The sequence below is a fragment of the Struthio camelus genome, chromosome 21 (assembly GCF_040807025.1).
Source record: "Struthio camelus isolate bStrCam1 chromosome 21, bStrCam1.hap1, whole genome shotgun sequence".
Lineage (NCBI taxonomy): Eukaryota > Metazoa > Chordata > Aves > Struthioniformes > Struthionidae > Struthio > Struthio camelus.
The window spans coordinates 11,277,418-11,301,581 of NC_090962.1; the positions used below are offsets into that span (position 1 = coordinate 11,277,418).

A 24,164-nucleotide genomic window follows, 5' to 3' on the forward strand; every position below is an offset into this window, starting at 1 on the left:
GCACTGCCCTCTGGCGAGGAAATGGGAGCAGCCGGAAAAACCGCCAGGCTGCCTGCAGTGCTCCCTCGGTGCTAATCAGAGCTACCTGCAAGGCAGAGTAAAGCCCACTCCTCCCCTCCGCCCAGCAAAGGGTAGAGGGAAATCCACCTTGACTCACATCGCTGGCAGGTTAGGGAGGATAGCACAAGACTAGCGTAGACTAGCTGAGGTTGGAGGTACATCACCTGGTCCAACCCCCCCGGCTCAACTAGGGTCTCCTAGAGCAGGTTGCCCAGGACTGTGTCCAGACAGCAGGTCAGCCCCCTGCCTGTACTGGTCAAGGGGACTATTCCTGCCCAGCCGGAGCACTTTGCACTTCCCTTTGTTGAACGTCATGAGGTTCTTCTTGGTGCACTTCTCCAGTCTGCCAAGGGGCCTCCGAATGGCAGCCCAGCCTCCTGGTATATCAGCAACGCCTCTCAGTTTTGTGTCACCTGCAAACTTGCTGAGGATGCCTTCAAGCCCATCATCCAGGTCATTAGTGAAGATATTAGAGGGGAAAGAGAAGGCAAAGGGCAACAAAATGCGTCCAGCACCATGGGGCAGGGGGAACTCCCGCGCTGCTATGCCTACTGACTGCTAGCAGGAATTCACTGGTGGTTTTAAGTGCTGATACCTAAGGCAGGAGCGCAGAGAGCTGCTCTGATGTCTCACACTCGACACGACTACTGTTGTCCCAAAGAAGGGTTCTTTCACCCGGTGTGCAATGAGCCGAAAACACACAGAGTCGCGATATTTGTTTAATTCATTTCCGCGCAGAGGTGGGTGCTAGGTGGTAATTCCACAAAGCTAGCACACCTGATTGCTACACAGCTTACACTTTACAACAGTTTAAGCAACAGTTAGCAGCATAGTTTACAACTACATGAAGTCATCCTTACTCTTATTGCTTCTGTTAGGTCTCATCTTCATTTGAAGTCACAGCATCCTCTTTTTCTCCTGCGCATGCTCTATGGGGAAGGGGCTTTGATCAGCAGGGGGCTTCCCTGCTTGTGGGTGGGTTTTTTATTATGCCAATTAGGATAGTTCACCCGCAGTTCAAGTAGGTCTCTCCTGTTTTATCAACTGTTTTTGTTCTCTGCAGGTTTATTTGGGAGCTTCCTGATCTGCTTGCCTTATAGTGTTGTCTTGCTCCTTCCTTCAAGGCCTTGTTCATTGTTAACTGGACAGGTGAAAGACTGACTAATACCCTAGGCTCCTTTTTTCCCATACCTCCAACAGTTCCCCCCTTTGAGACTTAGAGTAATAATTCATTATTTCCAATCAGTCTCGTGTAGTGTCTTTTGGTTTTTTCCCCTTGGCGTATATCTTGTTGGAATTCTTCTCTATTTCTTATAGGAAGACTTTTAGGGTGGGTTGTGGTTATCCTTACAGGTGAGGATTGTGACGTTGCAGCTCGGATGATTATACCCTTGATACATCTAAAGATTACGCAAATTACTCTAATCAACATTACAAGTATAACCAGGGTTTGGAGCAAATTCGGCAGCCATCTTGTTAAAGGGATTCCCATCCTGTGAAGGATGCTCACTTTCCATACTGCTCCTCAGATCACAGCGAGTGTTTGCCACTCGTTCTACTTGATCCAATTGTTTACCTAGATTTTCAGTGATGTTAGGGATATGGACACAGCAACTGTCATTTCTTAAGTCGGAATAGCCGCATACTCCATGTTCATGTAATACAAGCAAATCTCGGACCAAATGACTTTGCAAAGTCATTTTGGAGGGGGCCTGCAAGCGAGAATTTAGGTCCCCCATCCCAATTCCTGTCCATTTTAAAATCGATGTCCCTTCTTTGTTACGCCAGGTTATGGTACTATTGGGTACATTCTTCCACATATGTTCCCACATTGATGTTAAGTTACTTGCGAGTGTTCCCCAAGGTATTGGTGACTCAGCAGACTTTGGAGTTGGCAAACAAATAGTGATCGGAGTTACATCATGGATTTTTCCAAAAGACTGTATAAATTGTAAGATCAGATTTGCATTACTAACAGGTAAACATAGTAAAATTAAGAGTGTTCTTCTCCATAGTCCTCTAGACATCGTAGCTTAGTTTGAAAAGATCCGTATTCTATAAGTAAATCTTATGCTTGCTGACTACAGGCAGCAATATTGCCAACCTACAACTAGACAATAACCGCTCTCACGAGCACTTTAACTCAGTGTATGCACATTTTGGAGTTCTAAGTGCAATTCATTAACCAGTATAATTCTTAGAGAGCTTTAATTTTAGTGCTCCCGTCTGCATAGACGTCCACTGCCCTTCTGGAGGAGCTTTTTTCACTCTCGTGTAGTGGATCCGGGAGCCTATCCCTTCCACCTTCACTGCAGTGTATGTAGTTAGGAGCACAAGATAAGGCCCTTTCCACTTTTCTTTTAACGGTTCATCCTTCCAGGTCTGGATATAAACCAGATCTCCAGGCTTGAAATTATGTACTGGAGAGTCTAAAGGAAGTGGAGCTCGCTGGTTGAGATACCTGTGTAAAGAGGATAATACCTGCGAAAAAGATAACAAATAATCTTTCAGGATTTTCTCACCCTTGATATGCATTTGATCGCTCCGATTTCCCATTTCATGAATAGGATATGGTTTTCTGTACAATATTTCAAATGGACTTACCCCTTCCCTTGCCCGTGGAGTAATTCTAATCCTCATTAAAGCAAGCGGTAGAATGTCTACCCATTTACGCTGAGTTTCTTGACACAATTTAGAAATTTCTCTTTTAAGGGTTTGATTCCTTCTTTCCACCTTTCCACTAGACTGTGGTCTCCAAGGGGTATGCAAGTCCCACTGTATTGGGAGGAACTTAGGCACTCCCTGAACTAGTTCTGAAACAAAGTGAGGCCCTTTGTCTGAGGAGATACCCTCAGGAACGCCAGATCTGAGGGTTATTTCCTTTAACAGGATCTTAATTACTTCCCTAGCCCTATTGTTGCGACAGGGGAAAGCCTCAGGCCATCCAGAAAACCTATCTACTAACACAAGTAAATGTTTATGCTGTCCACATTTTGGCAATTCAGAGAAATCTATTTGCCAGTATTCGCCAGGGGTTAGCCCCTCTCTTACTTCACCCATCGGTGGTTTCTTCTGAACTTTAGGGTTGTTTGCACAGCAAGTTTGGCGTTTTGTTACCGTTATATCTGCACTTGTTTGCATTTTCGGCCCTATGGCGTATCTCTTGATACTGCTCCCCATAGCATCTGATCCCATATGTGTGTCCTCATGGAACCTTTTAAGAAGACCCTCCATCATCCTAGATGTGATTAACACTTGTTGGTTTGGAGTTACCCACCGTCCTTCTTCACTTTTGGTACACTTCAATCTTTCTGCTAGTTGATTTTCTTTTTCTGAATACTGTGGAGGTTTTAAGTCCAGTGTCCTGCTAGGTATGAGGGCACCTATCACTGATTTACGCACAGCTGCTCTTTTGGCAGCTTGGTCAGCCAACCTGTTGCCTCAAATTATTTCTTCTTGTCCTTTTTGATGAGCTCTGCAGTGAATTATTGCCGCTTCCTTTGGTTCTAGTATGGTCTGTAGTCCTTTTACAATCTCTTGTCCATATTTTATACCGTTCCCCTGGGAGTTCAACAGCCCACGTTCCTTCCAGATAGCTCCGTGAGCATGTACAACTCCAAAGGCATATTTAGAGTCAGTATAAATAGGAACCCTTTGGCCCTTTCCAAGTTCAAGGGCTCGAGTAAGAGCAACGCTTTCTGCTTTTTGTGCTGATGTGTTTCGGGGCAAGGCTTTAGCTTCTATTTCTTCCCAGAGGGTCACCACTGCATATCCGGCTTTCCTTTCCCCATTTTGCCTAAAACTGCTACCATCTGTAAATAAAGTCCAAATCTGCATTTTTCAATGGCTCGTCTTTCAGATCCGGCCTGCTGGCGTATACCTCAATACGTTCAATAGTTACTAAACAATCATGCTGTAGAGGTTCTTGTTCTGCCATTGGTCACAAAGTGGCAGGGTTAAGAGTTGATACCACACTTAGGGTAACATCTTCTTGATCTGTCAGTGTGGCTTGGTACCTGGCTAGTCGATTTGGAGAAATCCAGGGGTGTCCCTTTTGATTTCAAATAGCCACCACTGCGTGTGGGACTAATACTGCTATTGGTTGTCCCAAGGCGAGCTTCCGAGCCTCTTGAATTCATAGAGCAGTTGCAGCTACAGCTCAGAGACGGGCCGGCCATCCTTTGCTTACTTCATCCAATTGTTTTGAAAAATAAGCTACTGGCCTTTTCCAGCTTCCAAACAGCTGAGTCACTACCCCCGAAGCCACTTGTGGTTTCTCATGTACATACAGCTGGAAAGGTTTTGCTAAATCAGGGAGGCCTAAGGCTGCGGCCTCCATCAATTTTCTTTTAATTTCATCAAAGCTTTTTCGACATTCTGGAGTCCATTCCAGCAGCTCTCCCGGGCCCTTGGTGGCTGCATATACGGGTTTAGCTGTGAGCCCAAAATTGGGAATCCATATCCGGCAGAATCCAGCCATTCCCAGAATCCCTCTTAGCTGCTTTTTGTTTCTTGGTACTGCTATTCGGCATATAGCTTCCTTTCTTTCACCACCACCCCCCACCCCAGTGCCTGTTGTCCTTTTGATATATCAAACCCAAGATACCGGACTTTCTCTCTTGCAATTTGGACCTTCCTTTTCGAGACCCGCTATCCAGCCAGTCCTGGAAAGTTTAACAGGCCTATTGTTGCTTCCATACAAGCTTGTTCAGTGTCCGCTCCACTTAAGATGTCATCCACATACTGCAAAAGGCTAACACCATCTTTACCATTTTGCCACTGTTGTAATTCTTTGGCCAATGCCTCACCAAACAAAGGAGGACTGTTTTTAAATGCCTGAGGAAGAACAGTCCAGCACAACTGTCCTTTCCTTCCAGTGGCCGGATTCTCCCATTCCGAGGCAAAAAGAGTTTGACTTTGCTCATCTACTGGAATGCAGAAGGCGGCATCTTTTACGTCTAATACTGTGAAATAGGCATTATTCTCAGGTGCAGATGCTATTAGGGTGTAAGGGTTAGACGCCGTGGGATGTCTATCTTTAGTCATTTGATTGTTAGCCCTCAAATCTTGCACTAATCGGCATTCCTGGGAGTGGGGCTTTTCTACTGGCAAAACCGGTCTATTATTTTCAGATTGACATTCTCTAAGTAATCCACATTGTATGAAGATATTTATCAGGGGTTCAAGGCCTTTGCGAGCTTCCAGCCTAATGGGGTACTGAGGTACCCTTACCGGTTTTGCCCCATCTTTCAGTTCTATTTTAATCGGACTTAACGTTTTTTGCTCTTCCTGGTTTCTTAGAAGCGCACACCAGTGGAATTACCGCATCTAGTACAATGTTGGGGATATTTTCCTCAGGTTCTTCCTCAGTCCTGTCTGTCAGCAAGTAGATCTGGGCCTTCCAGGCAGCTTCAGGTGGGATGTGGAGAGCTGCACAGCATTCTCAGAGAAAGTTACCTGTGCATTTAATTTGCCTAGTCAGTCTCGTCCCAACAGAGGTAGGGGGCATTCTGGCACATATAGAAACTCATGAATTAATTTGGTGTCCCCAATTGTACATTCCATTGGCTGTAAGAATGGCCTTAATGTTCTTTTTCCAGTTGCCCCAACAAGAGGTATAGTTACTTTACTTAGGGCTCCTTTACAACTATTCACTACGGCATGAGTGGCCCCACTGACAATTAGAAAATCTATAGTTTCATTCCCCAGCTTAACTGCAACCAGGGGATCAGCTGGGGAAACGTCACTATTTTCCCCGGTCCCCTTCCGTCTGAATCTTCTAACATAATGAGGTTAGGCTCTCCCACCTGATCCTGCCTTCTTACCCTCCTTCGATTTGGGCGTTCATTCTTCCAGTGTCCTCCCTGTCTACAGATCGCACAGTGATTTGGCCCCAATGGGATTCGACTTTCTGAATCTCTTCCCCTTGTCGTTCCACCTCGTCCCCCTCCACCTCTGCCTCTCCTGCTGGCTCTCCCTCTAATATTATTCCCACGTATTGCTGCTGCTAACAGAGATGCTTGCAACTTTATTCTATTCTGCTTCTCTTTTCTTTCCCTCTCATCCCTATTGTTATACACTCTATATGCGATTTCTATCAGTTGAGAAACTGACATCCCTGCTGCTCCATCAACTTTTTGCTACTTTCTCCTTATAGCCTGGGCTGACTGTCCAATAAACAACATATTGAACATTCTCCGCTTTGCCTCATCATCTGCATTCAAACCAGTCCATTTTCTAGCTACTTCACATAACCTTCCATAAAAGGCTGATGAATTTTCCTCTGAGCCCTGCCTCACTTCACACAGTTTAGACCCATTCTTTGGTTTAGGCACTCCATATCGAACCCCATATAGTGTCAATTGCTGATATTGCTTCCACTGAGCTCTTTCTCCTCCCACATTAGGATCCCACTCCGGGTCCCTTGTTGTAGGCAGAAAAGTCTCAGAGTCGCCCTGCCTACCGTTCCTTCTCTCTCCTTCTTCTCTGGCTTTTTCAGCAACCATTCTCTTTTCCTCTAGCGTGAAAAATGTATTTAACAAAGCTTGTACATCTCCCCAGTTGGGATTATGTGTTAGCATTATAGCTTCTAACGACTGGGGCATCTTGTCAGGGCTTTCTCTGTATGAGCCAACCGATTGCTTCCAATTCAACAGGTCAGAGGTAGTAAACGGAACATGCACAAAGACTGGCGGTCCCTCTGGTCCCGCTGCTTGTCTCAAGGGAGCTTGGAAAACTGGTTGGGCATGCCCTCTAGTCCGACTGGGAACAGGACTAAAATTTTCATTGCTCAATGGGGAGCTAGAATCACCTGGGCACTGCTCAATATCTCTGTATGGAGGCGGGGCTGTTGGGACCAGTAACTGTACATCCTCCTGTTCTTCTTCTCCCACAATTTTTCTATCACCCCCACATCGACCACTTTCCTTTTTCCCAGTAGCCGCATACATCACCGACTCAAGCTGTTAGCTCACATTCCTGACTAACATCAGCCTCTCTGTACAGAGTCATAAAAGCATCAGCAGAAGGCACTTCATCCCACTTTCCCGTCCGACGGCAAAATAGCATCGATTGTAATATAGTATTGTAGTTTACCGATCCATTCTCTGGCCAGACCTCACCATCACCCAATTTATAAGTTGGCCACCATTGATTACAGTATCTTTTCCTCCTTTCTTTTGTCATCGGGTCGCCTCCAAACTTTTCCCAGTTCTTCAGAATACACTCCAAAGGACTACAGGGAGGGGCACTCGTGGAGTGGTTTGATCCCATAATTTTACTTCTACCTGTACCTGTACCAATTTTTATACCTTGGTGCACTCCAAATATACAACAGATCCTCGGTCAGTGACTAATAGCGGGCTGAAACTTTGCCAGCTTTGCTAAGTTGCCTCTCTGATTGACTGTGCACATAATCCTTAGGCACAAACCGTTGACCAAGTCGGGGACTAAGGCTGGATCCAGCCGCACCTAGACTCCTCTGAGAAGCAGTCTGGACAGCCAGGGGCTTCATTCTGAACCTCGTGACTCAACGGGAGGGTCTCCTTGACACTTTTATCTGAGCCAGTCCTCCACGCAGTAAATAACCGGGGGAACCTTGCCATCGACCCTTGTTAAATCACTGTCTTGCTGATGACTGAACTTTGTTAAATCACTGCCTTACCTCTTTAAAGCATGTTGCTGCTTCTCTCTTAGGAGTGAAGTGCCTCACTCCTCACTCATCTCTTTGGAAGCATGCCAGCCAGAGGAGAAGCACTTACACGTGGGAATTCAATGTGAGCAGGCTCAAGGGAGAGGGAAAGACTAAACTTCACCACGCCTCAGCCAAGCAGAGATGCTGGGAAGGAAAGGCTGCAGGGCCTACTGCTTCCACAGGGGTCAGTCCCGCCCTGCCTCAGAGAGATATAGCGCAGCTGCCACTGCCCTCCTGTTCAGCAGAGCTAAGAGCACCTGCCAGCTCACGCAGGGCTCATGCCTTTGAAGCTCTCTGGGGCCTTTCCCCACATGTACCCACTGCAGTACGTCCCATCTGGCCCACCTTCTGCTACGGCATGCTGAACCTTGGCCCAGGAAGCAACTCCAAGGCACACACGACCCACTTTCACTGCTCATCTCCAGCCAAGTCTTCTCCAGGAGGTTGCCAGAGTCTTCACAGACTTGGAGGCCCTGCTTGAGGCACAGCAGGCTCTCCTCTTCATTACCCAGCGCTGGGAGAACGTAGGCTTTCAGGTGGTAGACTCTGGGGTAGAAGACGGGGCTTCTAGAGCACCGAGAGAAAACTTCTTCTGCAAGCTGCCGAGAAAACAAGGGAGATGCGCGTCAGGAGAAGTCATGGAGCCTGGCGATGGCTTGGCCCTCAGAAGGGCACCAATTCCCCCCCCACCAAGAGAAAAACCAGCCACAAAGAGACAAGGAGTGCACAGCTAGCAAGGCTGAGATACCACACAATTCTCTCCTGAGCCCTGAGACCTCATATGGAGCAGGCATTTCAGCAAGGCTCCCTAGGCATGGCTGTGCTAGTCTCTTCTCCTCTCTTGCAGATCACTCCAATGAGTGGGCAATTTTCACATGCCCACAAAGACCGCCTTCCCCGACTGCCTTCTCTTCCACCTCTTGCTGACACCCCCTGGGACAGCACTCTTTTGCCACGTTCCCCTCTAACCCACTACACTCTGGCACCACCCTGACTCCATCCCGTCGGGCCTCCTTCTGCCTCCACAGGTCAACCCACTGCTGTTTGTTAGCAACACAGCTTTCTCTAGAGTGCCCTCGCAGCATGCGCCTCCCCTTCCTCCTCCTCCCTCACCCTGAGAGCCCTGGCGCAGCTCTCACGGGCCCTCGCTGATGCATGCTCAATCTCCTTTTTCAGCACCAGGCTATGGCACTCCAGGAGCCGGCTGCATGCTTGGGGGGCCAAAAGGGAGGCAGCAGTTCCCTTCAGCAGCCCCTTGGCCTTTCCAAAGGGCTTCTGGAAGTTGTCCCACTGCCCAGGCCTTGCAGACCTTCATCGTCCACGGGGAAAAAAAAAAAAAGCCACACACACACACACACACACACACACATATTTTGTAGAGAGGAGGAAGTAATCAAAAGGTCTCCGAGGCTATAGCCTCCAGCCCCAACCTGGCTTTCAGAGGAAATGTATCCTCCAGGAAAAGGAAGTTATCAGGGACGTGTTGCGGCGGGTGGGGTGTCAATTGCAGTGGGTCATAGCTCCTCTTGCTTAGCCTCACTCAGAGCATCGCCCTCATGCTGTCGTTCCCTCCCCGAGCCCTTGCACTTACTCAGCATTCGGCCTGCATCGAGACAGACCCTCGCCACTCCTCGCCTAAAGTTCAAGGGGAAAAGGAAAGCTGTGGCCAAGGGCCACCAGAGTCATCCTTCCCTGGCCGGGCTCCACCACAGCACATCCAGGAGCTCCTTGCCACCTTGCTCACAGTGTGCACCCTCCCGCCTCCCCTGCCCCTTTCACCACAGCGCCCCACAGGCGGCTGCCTTGGTGGACATGGGACAGGAGCATGTGACAAGCCCACAGCTCACAACTTCCCTGCCACAGTCACTGCCTCGGCTCCTCCCCACTCACAGCAAGGCTCTAACTTACCAAAGAGCCAGGGACAAATACAGTCCAAGCAGCATGCTGCTCTGCGACTTGACAACGCAATTGGCTTCCTTCCGCTCAGCAAAGCTCCGGCACTCTTCAAAGGACTTATACTGCCACCCTGGAATACAAACGTCTCTCAGAGGAGCACTGCCTCCCTCCCCGGCCTTGACTTGCATCAAGCGTTCGTAGCAGCAGAAAGCTCAAGCACAGCTGGGGAAGGTCTTGGCAGATAAACCACTCAGAGAGCCAGCAAACCTCACAGCAAGGAGGCAAGGGCTGGCCTTCTACCCTAGCGCCTTGGGGCTACTCAGGCTCCACAGAAATGCCCTTGAAGGCAAGGGCAGACTACATCAGGAAGGGAAAAAAGAGGACTCTCAACTCCCCGGACAGCATTTTCCATTGCAAAACCAGCAGCTTTCTAGCCCTGGACAGAGGCATGCTGCCAGTGATCAGCAACAGCAGTGACTCCGTAGCCAGGCTCTCAGGTGCCTCCTGCATCTCCTGCACATCCCAGCACTGCTAGACCAGCAACCCAGCTTGCACTTGCTTATGACCTCTGAGCTTCCTCTTCCTCACATCTCTCCTCCACTTACCCCTCCAGGCCCACCTCCTGCTGCTCTTGCCCACACTCTCCCTTCCCCTCTCCAGCCTCTCCTCCCTGCTAACCTCTCTCTGCTCGCCTAGCCTTCTTGCCGGCATCTCATCACAAACGGGTCACTCAAAGCACTGCTCCCAAGCTCAAGCACCTGCCCTGCCCTCCAGCAAAACAAAGGCTCTCAGCAGCACCACCAAGAGCAGCTGCAGCCCTCACGATACAAGCCTGCTTTTTTACCCACAGGCATGCTTCCCTCGAAAAATTGTGCACGTGCCACTCTCAGGCTCTGTCGTTCCCGTTCTACCCAAACCTCGCTGCTTCGTGCCTCGGTCTTGCTAAGACCTATGCATCAGCTGAAGGCTGGGCTTAAGCCTCAGCAGGCTGGGGCCTAGATGCCCGCAACCAGGTATGAATTGCCTCTTCCTTCCCTCCGCATCCCGTTCTGCTTCTTACCCTGCCTCCTGAGGAAGGGAGGAGTCTTTGTTCTTCTCGCAACCCCCCCGGAAGGCATCCAATCCCACCCACCAGGACAGCCCGCAAAGCCTCCCGCTCACCTTACCTCCCCTTTGAGGCTCAGGAAGGTGGCTTCTTCAAAGTACCCAAGCACATTGCCTTTCTTAGCCCCTGAGTTCCTCAGCACCTCTGCTTTGTTCAGGTTCAGGAAGGCCTTTGAACAAGCACACAAAGAGCAGCTGAGTGTCGCTGCCAAGCCTGCCCCCAGCCCCATCGTTCCCTGTTGCCTCCTGCATCTCTCTGAGGAGGCCCTGCACCTGCCCCGGCGATCTCCAGCCTAACACAGTCACGCTGCCTCTCCCACCACGGGCACAAGGGCTCCTTCGCACCACCTCCCTGCAGGTGCGCCTGGTGCAAAGGGCCTGCTTCACTGCCCTGTGTCTCTTGCCACAGGAGAGGCAAACAGGAGGCAAACTCTGCTTCTCAACCCCGAGCCATTCATCCCCGAGTCCCCACAAAGGCACACCCCCAGGCATGCCCTATTGCAGTGGGCCAATGGGCCTGCCCAGGACAAGGCAATTCAGAGGACTCCACGGGCAGGGGCCTCCGGTCAGCAGGGCAACTCACCAGGTACTTGCTGGAGACGTGCAAGTAGGCAGCCGCACGCTCCAGCAGATAGGAAAAGGCTCTGGCATCATTGCCCGTTGCCAGGTGGTGGTGAGCCAGGGCCACAAGCACCAGTTCCACAGCGGCCTTGCAGCTGCACAAACACACACTGTGCATCCCTTCAGTCTTGCTGGGCACCTTACGCATCCATTCGCTCTTAGCCAGAAAACACTCTGCCGCTCTAGTCACAGACAAGATCCTGGAGAAAAAAAAAGGACATCAAAGAACGCACCAGCATCACCAGCGTTGGTCATTCAGACAACACTAGTGGCACGTCCGAGCACAGCACGAGGCCACATGCACGCAGGCATCACGCGGGGGCACTGTCTTTCACTGCCTTCCCAGGCATGGTGAGCGAGCTCGGCCAGTTATTCCTTCTGCCCCACACAACAGTGACCTGCACCCAGCGTTTCCCCGTGGTGTTCCAGGCTACAATTGACACCATTGACTCCTGAGTGGGCTGGGGCCACCCATCCGCACGCTCTCTTCTCCCTGGGCTCCTTCCTCCCTTATCTCTTGCCTTCTCTCCTCGCTCCAGACCTTTGGCTCTCCCCTAACAGCAAGCAAAGCCAGGACAGCTCACTCACACCGTGCTTTTTGACAAGCTTTGTTTCCTGCCATTGCAGTGATGTCGCCCAGTAGACTGGGCAGCGTGACGAGCTCCGGGGCCCCAGAGCACAGGGACAGCACGCTCAGGCACGGCACAACTGGGACGAGGAGCAACAGCTCCCCTTTCCAGCACCGGCAAGCTATTTGCTGGGCTACACCTGTAAGAAGGAAGCATGAGCACAGAGCCTGTTGGGGCCTTTGCTCACCCTGCTCGCGAGCAACACTGCTCTTTTAGGCAGGCAGAGACACAAGCTGGCATTGCTGCCACCTTCCACAAGGCCACCCTCCTCCCAGGGGCTGCTTTGCCCCTGCACACCTCACACCACTGCTCTCTAACAGATAGCAAGCCGGGCCTGCTCCACCCTAAAGTGACCATCATCACTGTGAGCCCGCTGGCTTCCTCAGCCATGCTCATCTCCACAGACATCTCAATCCAGCTCCCACCCAACACGCCCGCTCTTTCCTAAGCTGCAGCCCACTGGTGCAAACTCCACTTCTCTCCTCTGCACACCCTCAGCCCACTGCCTTCACAATTCATCATCAATACCTTCTCTCCTCACTCCAAACTCTCCTCCAAGAAGCTCTTCTCTTTCCTGCAACTCTTTCTCTTTCTCTTTCCTTCTCCTCTGAACAGAAAGCATTCGGTTAAACACCTCCTTGCCGCACACCGGGGCAGAGCTGCTTCCTGCCATTCTGCAGCAGGAAGAGGACACGAGAGCCACAGGGGCTGACGGCAGCTCCCTTCCCGGCCCCTTCCCCTGAGATCTGCCTTCACTGTACAGCTGCTGTCGTGTCCAATCCCCTTCCAGACAGTAACACACGGTCTCCCCCCACCAGCAGAGCTGGGCCCAGCAGCAGCAGCTCCCAGGCAGGAGCCTTTCCCAGCAGAGGCTCCCCTGCAGGACAGCTCCTCCAGGGCTGGCCCAGCCCCGCCGTCCCCTACATGCTCACCACACATGGAAACTGCAGAGCTCTTCCAGGAAGCCAATCCCTTGTGGGCCCCAGGGAACAGGCCTGGAGTCAAGAAACCTGACTTTTGCACCACCGGCAGTACCCTGGCCACAAGGCTGCCCACAAGTTTCTGGTCACGGTTACCTCACCCTGCTCTACTGGAAGGCTCCCGAAAAACCCCAGGAAAGCCATGCCCAACCCCAAAGTGCATGTAACAGTGGTCAATTCCATGCCAACAGTGAGTGCATGTGCTTTGCACACGAGTGAGTACTGCAGTGAGTGCATTACTGCTGGCCCCGGCCTGCGCTCTGCTGCAGTTGTGCAACACCTCTGTCTGTGCCACGTCTTCTGCCTCTGCGAGCCTGACCTGGAGCAGCACCTGCTCGCTGGGCTTCCTGGTGTGCCCTTGGCCCTGCCTCGTCACTACACGCTTGCTGGCTGAGCCCTGCACTCTGTCTGACCTGACCACCCTCTCGGGCCCTGATCTGCACCCAGCCGTACCACTCTGCATCCTGGCTCCTGTGCAGAGCAGCCGGCTCCTCATGCTGCCAGACAAGAAGACCACCCCCTGCTCCCAGAGAGGTTGTCTACACTGGCCGGGGGAACCACACAGGCATGGCACGCACAGGCCCTGGTCTTTCACAACTGCTACGTCAGGCCATAGCAATAAATGCGAGGGAAGGACCAAAGAGGGCAAAAGCACACCTGCCACAAGTCTCTGCACTCCAATGCACACAGCCTGGAAACAAGCTGGAGGAACTCAGGCTCTGCCTGTGGTCACGCAGCAGCAGCATCCTTGGCGAACGTGGGCTGGCATGAGACCGCTCACCCAGCTGCAGTGCTGCAACAGATGGCTACAAACTCAGCAGCAAAGACAGCCAGGGAGGGCCTGCCTTTCCTCCTCCGGAAAACTCCTGCTGCTCCTGAAAAGCTGCTCCTGACAACAACTGGTGTTTTAACAGCTCCAAGGGTTTCCTGCAGAACAGGCAGCATCCGACAGGGGAGGTTCCTGAAGAGGCTGAGCAGTCATGAAGGGAAGGAAAGTCTTGTGCTGCCCGGAACCATTCCCAAGAAGCTGGTGGGAAGGGGAAGTCAGAAGAAAGAGTGGTGGGAAAACGCCCTGCAGGAAGGAGAGCCACCTCCCGGGTGGCCTGGGCGTGCAGCCAGCAGGTCGAGGGCAGTGGGGCTGCCCCTCTGCTGGGCACTGAGGAGACCGTGCCAGCAGGGCTTGGTCCCAGCAGGGGCTCCCCAGCGCTCCAGCACATGCAGGGACACCCGGGAGCGACTCTGGCAGAGGGGGCCCAGGCCGCGAAGGGGCTGGAGCACACAGCCCCCGCGGGGAGGCCAAGACCACCTCCCTGGCGCAAGAGCAGCTCTTCCCACAAGTAAGCTCGAGGGCCCATGCAAAGGAGGCCAAGGAGAGCAGCCTGCAGCCCCATGGTCCCCTGCCCACAGGGGCACCCTCCAGCCCCCACCATCCCCCTGCGGGGCACAGCCAGGTAGGGCCCCCGCAACTGGGGAGCGGGTCAGGCGTGCCGTCACCACGGCCTCCCCGTGTCAACAGTGACCTCAGCGCCACTGTTCCAGAGCTGTTAAGAGGCCGGTGGTGGGACACGACCCGGGATCGCGCTCTCCACTCCTGCCTGCCATGAGCCAGCCGGAGCGACTGTGGGCCAGGAGGAAGGCGGCGCTGCGCATCAAGAGGAAGGTGGGTGCCACCGTCTGGGACCGCCGCGCCGCCCTCCTCCAGAGTGCCCCAGCCGCCTCGGAGCCCGTGGAGGAGGAGGAGGAGCCCATGGAGGTGGACCCCGCAGAGGGGCAGCTTGCCCTGTGCCTCGTGGACCTGCCCCAGGGGCCAAAGAGGAGGAGGAGGTGCTAGCCCGGCAGGAGGCACCCCGCTGAGCACCAGCTGCGGCAGGCCGAGGATCACCGGGCCGCCCGTCACCTCCTGGACCACCCTGGACTGCCGGGCATCAACAACTGCCCGGCAGAGACAGGGCCCACCGCGGGGACACATCCCTCCCACGACTCCCCTCCACCTCCACTGCGGGACGGAGACAGCGCCCGGGAACAGCTCCCACCACCGTGCCACACCTCTGTTTAGGCTACAGGTTAGGTTATAGGATAGATTTTTTAGGAGTTGGATTATTATAGTATTTAGCATTAGGGTTACTCTAGGAGCATTAAAGTTCTTAGTAGTAAGATTTCTTAGTGTAGGGTTGGTTAGCCTATTTTTAGTGTGTAGTTGTTGACAGTTAGTTACAGTTAGCTAGAGGATTCTTAGTTCACAGTGAATATTCTATGTGTAGGGCACAGTTCTTCTCATTATTATCATTAGGTAGAGTTATTACTTCTGTTCCTAGTAGCATTACAGTTATTAGTTATAGGTATTAGTCTTAGTTATTCTTCTGAGTTCTTCTTCCTTCTTGTAGGGTAGTTCACGGTATAGGGTAGCATTAGGCTAGGTAGCTTCGCGTTGGTTACAGTAGTCTTAGTGTGTAGTTAGTCACAGTTCCAGTAGTCTTAGGGCAGTTACAGGAGTCTTAGTTCACAGTTAGTTCGGTCGTCCTCAGGGTAGAGGTAGTGTCTTTGGAGCCACAGCGAGAGAGGAACGCACAAGAAGGGAGGGACTAACCTGGGCCAGACCTTCACAAAGGCCACGCTCCCAAAAGGTCCTGCACCACCGAGGCGGCAGCACTGCCACCAAGCACCATCATGCGCACACATGCATGGGGTCCCAGGGCAACTGGGCTCAGTCAGCTGGGCTACGAGGCAAGGCAAGAGTGTGTCTGTGCACAGCTGCTTGTCGGACTGGGCCCCCACAATCAGACTCTTTCCCACTATGGAAAAGCAGCAGGACTCTGGCATCTCTTGCACGACACGACATGACATGAGGGACTTTCACCAAACACGTGTCTTAATGCCAGTGTCTCCAGGTGCAGGAGAACGCCCCATGCAAAGTGACTGCGGCCACGAGCGTGTGGGGCATCTCTGCCTTCCTAAGAAACCTTGGCAGGAGCCTGGACAAAGCACTAACAACAGCAACTTGACTTCATGTCTCTCCTCAATGCTTGCATCTCCTGAACCGCTCGCAGTGTCCCCTCACCGGTGGTTGATTTTCCATTTCCTGCATCTCTACAGCAATCCTGGAATCTTTCTGCAGTGCACACTCAGAGGGGTGCACCTGAGAACCTGTAAAGTGGACACCACAGAGAGATTTGGCATTGAAAAAAATTAAGGAGGCATTAAGGAAAGCGCTGGCTCTAGGGCTCCCTGATTATAAAAAACCTTCCCAGCTGTACATTCAGGAACAAGGGGTTGCCAGGGGAGTGCTGACTCCAATGCTACGTCCCCAACCCAAACCAGCCACATATTAGTTAGTACAAGTGGATGCCATCCTTTTGGGGACTCCTGGACGTATCCGTGCGGTGGCTGCTGCAGCAATCATTGTTGAGACATGTCCAACCATGCTTCTGGGACACCCTCTGACAGCACACGTCCCACACAAAGTGGAAATGTTATTGAAGAATTTTGTGTCTCACGTTCCAGCTCCACAGCGAGCACATAAATATGAACTACTTCTCTTAATGATGGACAATGTGACTATACAACATTGTAATACATTGAATCCAGCTACCCTGCTTCCCTTGCCCAGCGACGGAGAAAAACATTACCGTGAATGCACTAGGGTACTAAAGTATGCTAACATACTAAAGTATGCTTTTGGAGTTTGCTATGCAGTAGGGGCACTATGGAAAGAGCGAGGGTTCTTAACCTCCGGCGGAAAGAACATCGCAAAGGGCCCACAAGTCCGCAAACTGCTGGATGCTATTCAAGATCCTAAACACAGTGCTATTCCTCATTGCCCTGCACATCGCCAAGGTAGGCCCACCGTAGAAAAAGGGAACAATTCTGCTGATTCAGCTGCCCGAGCAGCTGCCTTGCAATGGGATGTTTTGTTATGCCCCACTGCGATGGATGGACCAGACGTGTCCCAGCTATCCAACATACATGACAAAGAATGTACCAAGGAAGAAAAGGAGAGGTGGGAACAGCTTGGAGGGGGACGAGGCGAAACTGGAATTTGGACAATCGGAGGTAAGCCTGTATTGCCTAGGAAAGATCTGCTACCTGTGGCACCATGGCTCCATGAAAAAGGACAAGGCGGAATTGAAGGTGTTGCGGCACAAATAAAAAGACTCCTGGGCAGCTCCAGAGAGATATGCAGTTTCCAAGTAAATAGTATCCAGCTGTGATCAATGTCACAATGAATAGGACAGCAAAAACAAAATGAGCAAAGGTGTGTGCAGAAACTAACCTAACCTAACCTCAAAATGGCCAGAGGTTTTAAGTTAAAGGTACATCCGAAAGCATACATGGGAACCAAAGTGGGAAGGAGCGTACACTGTACTTGTGTCTTCCTATTCTGCAGTTAAAATTGCTGAGCGGCAATCCTGGGCTCCTCATTCGCATGCTAAAACACACAATCCACCAGAATGCTTATCGGAAGAGTCTTCTTCATTAGAGGATGTTGTTTGGAAGCGATGGAAGGACGGAGAGCAATTCGCTGGGAGGCTCTCACCACAGATCCTTAGGTACGGCAACAGGCTGCTACCAAGAATGCCGCACATACTACATGGGTAACTATGGTAGCCTCGACAAGGGGTCGCAGAGAGAAGCACATCTTTTGCTGTTTTGCTGATAAAAAGGTTACATTGGAAAGAGAAGAAGAAATGGGCCGTTGTTGTAGTATGACCTGTCATGCTGAACAATGTTGTACAGAGGTTCCTGTGAATGCTCGTGCGAGTCTCAATGACATTTCTATGGACGGTCGCATTGTGTGTCAGGTAAAACATGACTTAACTACTCCTATGATCACTAGTAGCATTACTCCCACTACTCAACCTCCCACCCCTAAACTAAAACTTTGGACATATCTAATAGGACCGTACGTGATGAAGAAAGGAGGTCAACAAACCGTGCTGCTTAATCCAACTTGGTCCTTCAAACAAGTAGAACTCAGCTTGCAAGTAAACATCACAGGGCTCAAGCCCCAACGCGCGCCTTTCTTGCAAAACGTATACGTTGCATGGGAGACATGGTTAAACAGCAGGGAACAAAACCTAAGAAAACGACACATCACGGGCCTGATGGGGACTGGCCTAGGTGTATTAAATGGTATCGATGCAGAAGTGCTGATGAATAAATTGGGCGCACCCACAACAGATTTGTTTAAGCTGCAACATCCGTTGCCATCATCGTTGACCGCAGCAGGGAAAGTACAATGGCTGATACCAGACCTGTTACCTCGGAGGGAGGAGATTAATGAGCAAGACCACCGATTAACAATAGACACGTTAGGGGTACTTCAAGGAAACACCTCACTTGCCCTTAGCTGCATTCAAGCCCAACTTTGGCTACAAACAATAGCTGCCTCAGGAATAAGGGAAGGGGAGAATGGTATGCTTCCAGCAGAAATCCAAACATTAATATGGGAAAAGAGTGCCGTATCGGACCGGAAATATCAAGCTGGGTGGCAAATGCCTAAGTTTACATTCAGTAAGGAGCAAAAAGTGGTAACTGCTTTTGTCCTCACTATTCAACAAGCATGGCGTAATGTTAGATCACAATAAGAGTTTAAATTTGCGCGTGTGTAACTTCACAATGCTAAAGGCACGTGGCTACAATTATCCAAGCCCAGTAACAACTCCTCAGTTACTCCAGGAAAATTATTCATTGGGTCATGAATTGTGAGATCACCAGTACCTACTGGAACGAATCTCCATCTAGTGAAGGAAGTACTACACCATGACCAACTGCGGACAATGCTCCACAAGGTCAAAGAAACAGGGAAAAGCACACTGATGACCGTAGAGCATGACAGAACAACAAATTCAAATGAGACTTGAAAGAGTCAAAAAAGACACAGCGCGTCAATGGTGGGAAACTTTGTTTGGGTGGTCTCCCACCGCTTCTGCCTTCCATAATCGTTTGCTGCATCCTGTAGTGATTCTGCTCTGTCTAGGCATCGTGTGCTTTGCACTCACCTTGGCATTGTATATCAAATTTCGGAGGCGGGCTGCTCGCCTTGGAAAATGGATAGATTACGAAGAGGAACAGCCAGAAAAACAAATGGGGGGTTTGTAAGAAAACCACTGTCATTTCCATTGGCATAACCTTGATTCAACTTAGCATCAGTGCTTGGAGCAGTGAAGCCTGCAGGCCTAAGCTTGAACTTTAACCAAACCTGTGGTTGTTCTCGGTCCCTCTTCGGAGGCACCCAGCTCGAGCTGAAATAAACCATCGTATAAGAGTCTGATTCGGATTAGTGATTAGTGGTGAATGCCTGGGGACCTTTGTAACAACATGGTCCGAGACAACCAGAGGAGGAGGAAACTCCATATTAGTGCTGCTTAACCCTTTGCAGCGAGAATTACACTATGCCTATGCAGCACCGACCACGGCCCTGTGGGGAAAAGCTAGCGCTAATTTGGGAAAGCCTAGCCAATCCTACTCGTGAGGCTGTGCAAGCCCTTACCGCTGAACTATCAGCAATACAGCAAATGGCATTGTAAAATCAGGGGGCACTCAGCTTCCTCCTAGCTGCCACAGGCACCTTTTGTACCCTCACTGGGGAAGACCGTTGTACCTTTATACCCCAAAATGACAATCAGGTTTCCATGAGATTCAGAAAACACTTGGCGCTGTCAATACACTACATCACAGCGACCATTAGTCCCTGCGAACATGGTTTTCTGAAAAACTTGGGACATGTAGCTTCTCTTACTTCACAACATATAATGTGTGTTGTCATCATTTCACTCTGTGTGGAGCGAACAGGTGTGTACTCATACGCTAATCTTGTCCTGCAGTACACAACAACTGTCACAACTCAGACACGCTGAGGCTGCATCACACACCTCTCCCATCCCAACGTATCCTGCATATGAATCCTGGAAAAATGGTTTGGGCAAAACTGAGCTCTACATATTTCAAATCACAAAGGTTTCCAACAGTGTCAAAGGGTGGACAATCTCACAGCCTGCAGGCAAGACGGGGCCTCCTGCAGAGCACAGCCCCCATGCCAGCAGCATGCGCTGGTGCCTCCCGCCAGTCGGCAACCCCCTGGCATGTCCCTGGCCTGAGGCACCTCACTGCAGAGCCGTGGGGGAACATAGTGATGCAAAATGGGATGACACCGCAGAAACTCTCACCACTTCCGGGGAACAGTGGGGAAATTAGGGATCAAAAAGTAGAGAAGGGAGTTGTAGGGAGTGGAAGTTGTTGGATAAAACACAGCTGGGGAGGGGTTTAAGCTGCTGCTTTCGGGGGGAACAACAGGGAGAATTATGAAAGCTTAATGCCACCCTATATGGTAAAGACCCTGCTCCGGACTGCCCCCTGGACACCAGTCGGTGAGAAGGGGATGCCCACACTGCCATTCCTCTGTGACTGACAAGGCATTGAGACATCGGGAGCCCCAAGACAGCAACTTAGTTTTGAGCCCAAGGTGAGTGAAGGATAACAGTTTAGTGCTTGGCCAAAGCAAAGCAGCCTGTAAGATTGCCATGTAGGAGCAAGCAATAAACACTTATAAGGGGGCAGCCGTGCTGCACCGGGAGTCCTTGCTCTTTACAGGCCCCCTCAAGTTAGCAAACATCTGACAGAATCCTGGGCATGACGCCATCCCTGGTGCAATGCCACATGGCCGTGCCCACCTCCCCGGTGCCGATAATGCGAGGGAGGGCAGGAGTCAGCATGGCCGGCTCACGCACACCCTGCCCATCCTTCTGTGTGTGCTACTGCTCACTGGGGTGCTGGGGACTGGCCATGCCATCCCTATGCCCTGAATGCGGCCCCACAGAGCTCCCACACAGCACCGAGCGCACTGAGGGGGCACATGCTGTCCTCAGGCTACTGGGGAGCACCAAAAGGCACCCCGAGTGGCCTGAGCACATAGAAAAGCACATGGGGGCAGCGGGGATGCACCAGGAAGGACACAGAGAGCCTTGGGGCCCACCAAAAGGAAGACAGGAAGTCAGGCAAACAGTGGGCCTTGGAATGCCTGCAATGTCACTGTGAGGGCAACAGCCACTAGCTTTGCCTTCGCATTCGCTGCCAGGCCCCACAGCGCACACACGCTCCCATGCCCTCCCTCACCACTTGCGCTCCCAGCTGCAGGCAGCTCCTCTCCGGGGCCCAACTCGGGCACCCATGCTCCCCGCAATACACTCACCTTGCCAGCCCTATCTGCCCCAGCCTTCCAGGTAAACGGGAGGAAAAAAAGGACTAGGGGCGTAGGCAGGCATGGGAACAACTTTCCCAGGCAGGTTGCACTGTCTCCATCCTTGGGCAAGCCCAGCCGGACGTGGCCCCCGAGCCACCTGCTTCACTTCATGTCCTCTGCACAGCGGGTGGATCGGAGAGTTGGAGACACCCAATTTGCAGATGCTCAGGGTGACCCAGGGCCCACAGCTGCGTGCCATCGCTGCCAGGCTCTCGGCAGGCGGGCACACAGGCCTCAGCGGGAGAAGCCCGATGGGGGCACTTTCCTGGGCGCTTGGAGGATGAAGATTGTCTGCACCCCCTCGTAGCGCACCTGGGGGCTGCTGTCATTCTCCAAGCTCTGGAGGACTGAAAGATACGTTCCTATGAGGCCAACACACTTCTGGCATCTCTACACTGGATCAGCACATTGCCACAGTACCTTTTAGGCAGGCCTTCTCAGCAAATTCTTCTTCCGATTGCTCATCTTTATGCACAAACCTGGAAACAAAAAGGTGACACTGGCTTCAGTAAGTGGCAACAAAGGCCCTTGCAACAGCCAGCAGGAAGGTGCTCACAGAGCCACTGCAGAAAGCATGACTGACTCCTGCCTTCAGAAATACCAAACCCTTCAAGGCTGAAAAAACAGAACCCACACTCAGATGCTTTGCAGACTTGGGGGCACATAAAAGGGTCAGCACACAACTTGGAAAAGAGACCTCACATACTTGGGCAAGGGGTATTTTTCAATACACACTGCACGAGAACACCACTGCGCTGCAGCAAGTTATACCTTAGCCTCGACCCAGGCGACCTTCCTTAGCGGGTGGAGCTCCTCACGGCTGACCTGGAGTTGGACAACACAGGGGGAACTGCACGTGACCACACTGGAGTCAGGCAATCAGAACTCCGTGCTGAGCAGCTGACTCACTGCAACAGGCCTCCCGGCATCCCAGGCTCCTTAAGGAAGGCAAAGAAACCGCAGCGCCTCTCACCATCACAGCAGCTCCTTCTTGGCTGAAGCTGGCCTAACAAAGTACAAACAACACCCGTTTCCCTCACTCTGCAGCATTAGTCGCCAGGCTTCACTAGACCCTTCTTTCCTTAGCCCTTTCCAAGCCACGTGACCGACAACCCCCACTCCTTGCTCAACGGAGCTAGCAAGCTGCCTCACGTGACCTCTCTTGTACGCAGGCTAACCTTGGCCACCGCACGCGTGTCTCTGTGCGCTCCTGAGGACGCACACAAGACGCTCAGGTCCCCCACAGCTACGGCAACACTGGGCATCAGCACAAGCTTACTCAGGTGCTCCTTCCATGGTAGGACAGGCAAAGAGGCAGTGCCCACAGAGCTCTACGCACCAGCTCACCAGACACACAGGTATTACAGGCTGCTCGGGCTGCCCTGCATTGACACCTCCTTAAAACTACACAGACATTGAAGCTGCCTGTCGAGACATCCCTTCTCCTCCACCAAGGAGTATCTGCATTGTCACCAAAGAGACCCCTTTTCACAGGGCACACCTGCAACACACTCTCTGGCTATCCCACACTCACTGGGCCCTTAAGAAAACACTCTCCTTCTACACCTACGTCCCCAAGCTCCGGCCCTGCCCTTTTCACAGCCCTCTCCTCTCCCCTTTCCCGGACAGGACAGCTTCTTCAGGCCCACAACTTCAAGCTGCACAAGAAGCAGGGCACTCCTCACACAGCACAGCCATCCAAACAACTGAGCGCTGCACTTCTGCACCACTGCCTGAAAGCACCACTCGGGCTCACCGGGCGCCTCACAGACAGCCCCTGCCCCCCGCCACAGCCCAGGGTTTACTTCCAAAACTCCTCCCAGCGACCCAGAGGGCCCAGGGCCACCAGCGGGCACCACGCAGTGCCCGAGCCGCGACACCGGGGCGAGGCTGCGCGGCAGCCCCGGCAGCAGCGCCGCCGCCCCGCGCCGGGGGCGCCGCCAGGCAGCGGGGCGGGGGCAGGCGGCGGGACGGCTCGGCAGCCGCCACGCGGGTCGGCGTCGGCGGAGGGGGCCGAGGGACGGCGGGGGGGAACCGGGCCCAGCCAGGCCCAGCCGGGCGGCAGCCATTGCCACACCTGCTCCCCCGCCCGCCTGCGCCGGAAGTGACGCCTCCCGCCCCACGGCCCTTCCCCCCAGCCCCACCGCGCTCCCCCATCGGCTCCCGCCGCGCGCGGCCTGACCGCGCTGCACACGCCGCCTGGCCGGCGCCGGCGCCGGGGCCGGGGCAGCCGCGGGCCGCACGCTCCGGCCCCGCCTGGCCGTGCCGCCACAGCGCCTGCGCAGAGCCGGCCCCGCCCCGGCCCTCAGTGCCCCTCCTCCGCGCCAGCACGCCTGCCCAGAGCCCCGCCTGCCCAGAGCCCCGCTCCCCCCGCCCACCCCCCCTCTCCCCCTCTCCCCCTCTCCCGCGGGGCAGGCGCAGGCGCAGTGCCGCCCTCCCCCTGGGGCGTGTCCCGCCCCGGGAGCCCACGAGCCGCGGGAGCCAATGGGGAGCGCGCGGCGGAAGGGGGCGGGGTCTGTGGGGGGGAGGCGTCCCGTCCAGGCCGTGGGGGCGGGGCCTGGGCGGCCACGGCTGCCGCTGGCTCGGCCCTGGCCCCGGCCGGCGGCGCCTCCGCTCTCGGGGCTCGGGAGAAGCCGCGGCGGCCGAAAGCGCCGTTCCCGGCGGCCGCGCGGGGAGCCGCGAGCGATGCCGCAGCCTGTGGCGTGCTCGTGTGCCGGGGAGGCAGCGACTGCTCCCTGGGCGCTGGGCCCGAGGGTGGGGAGGGCGTGGGGGGCGGCGGGGCTGGGCCGGCCGGGAGCAGTTGTCCGCCAGGGCAGCCTCTGCTGGGAAAGGCTCCTGCCTGGGAGCGGCTGCTGCTGGGCCGCTCTGCTGGGGGGCCTGTGAGGCTCTCTGGAGGGGACTGGGCCCCGAAGCCTGGGCTGTGGCAGGGGGCAGGGGCTGTC

At 53.2% G+C, this 24,164-nt stretch overlaps 1 protein-coding gene and 1 pseudogene across 4 annotated transcripts; both read right to left on the minus strand.

The window, feature by feature from the left end:
- Positions 1 to 774: 774 nt before the first annotated feature.
- On the minus strand, positions 775 to 22,594 carry LOC138061809 (uncharacterized). 4 transcript variants are annotated; one of them, XR_011135755.1, is made up of 4 exons: positions 10,816 to 11,177; positions 9,662 to 9,779; positions 8,099 to 8,352; positions 775 to 2,541 (listed from the first exon to the last, which is right to left on the minus strand). XR_011135755.1 is itself a non-coding variant. In XM_068915828.1 (4 exons), exons 1-4 carry the CDS (start codon positions 11,520 to 11,522, stop codon positions 2,490 to 2,492), a joined length of 600 nt encoding a protein of 199 aa, XP_068771929.1. In that variant the 5' UTR covers positions 11,523 to 12,319; the 3' UTR covers positions 775 to 2,489. The 4 variants fall into 4 exon arrangements, 2 of the variants coding, with proteins under 2 accessions (XP_068771929.1, XP_068771928.1); XM_068915828.1 differs by lacking the exon at positions 9,662 to 9,779 and adding an exon at positions 11,337 to 12,319 and having other exon boundaries at positions 10,816 to 10,923; XM_068915827.1 differs by lacking the exons at positions 775 to 2,541; positions 9,662 to 9,779 and adding an exon at positions 11,337 to 12,319 and having other exon boundaries at positions 6,678 to 8,352; positions 10,816 to 10,923.
- On the minus strand, positions 2,579 to 5,001 carry LOC138061857 (uncharacterized; annotated as a pseudogene).
- Positions 22,595 to 24,164: the final 1,570 nt, after the last annotated feature.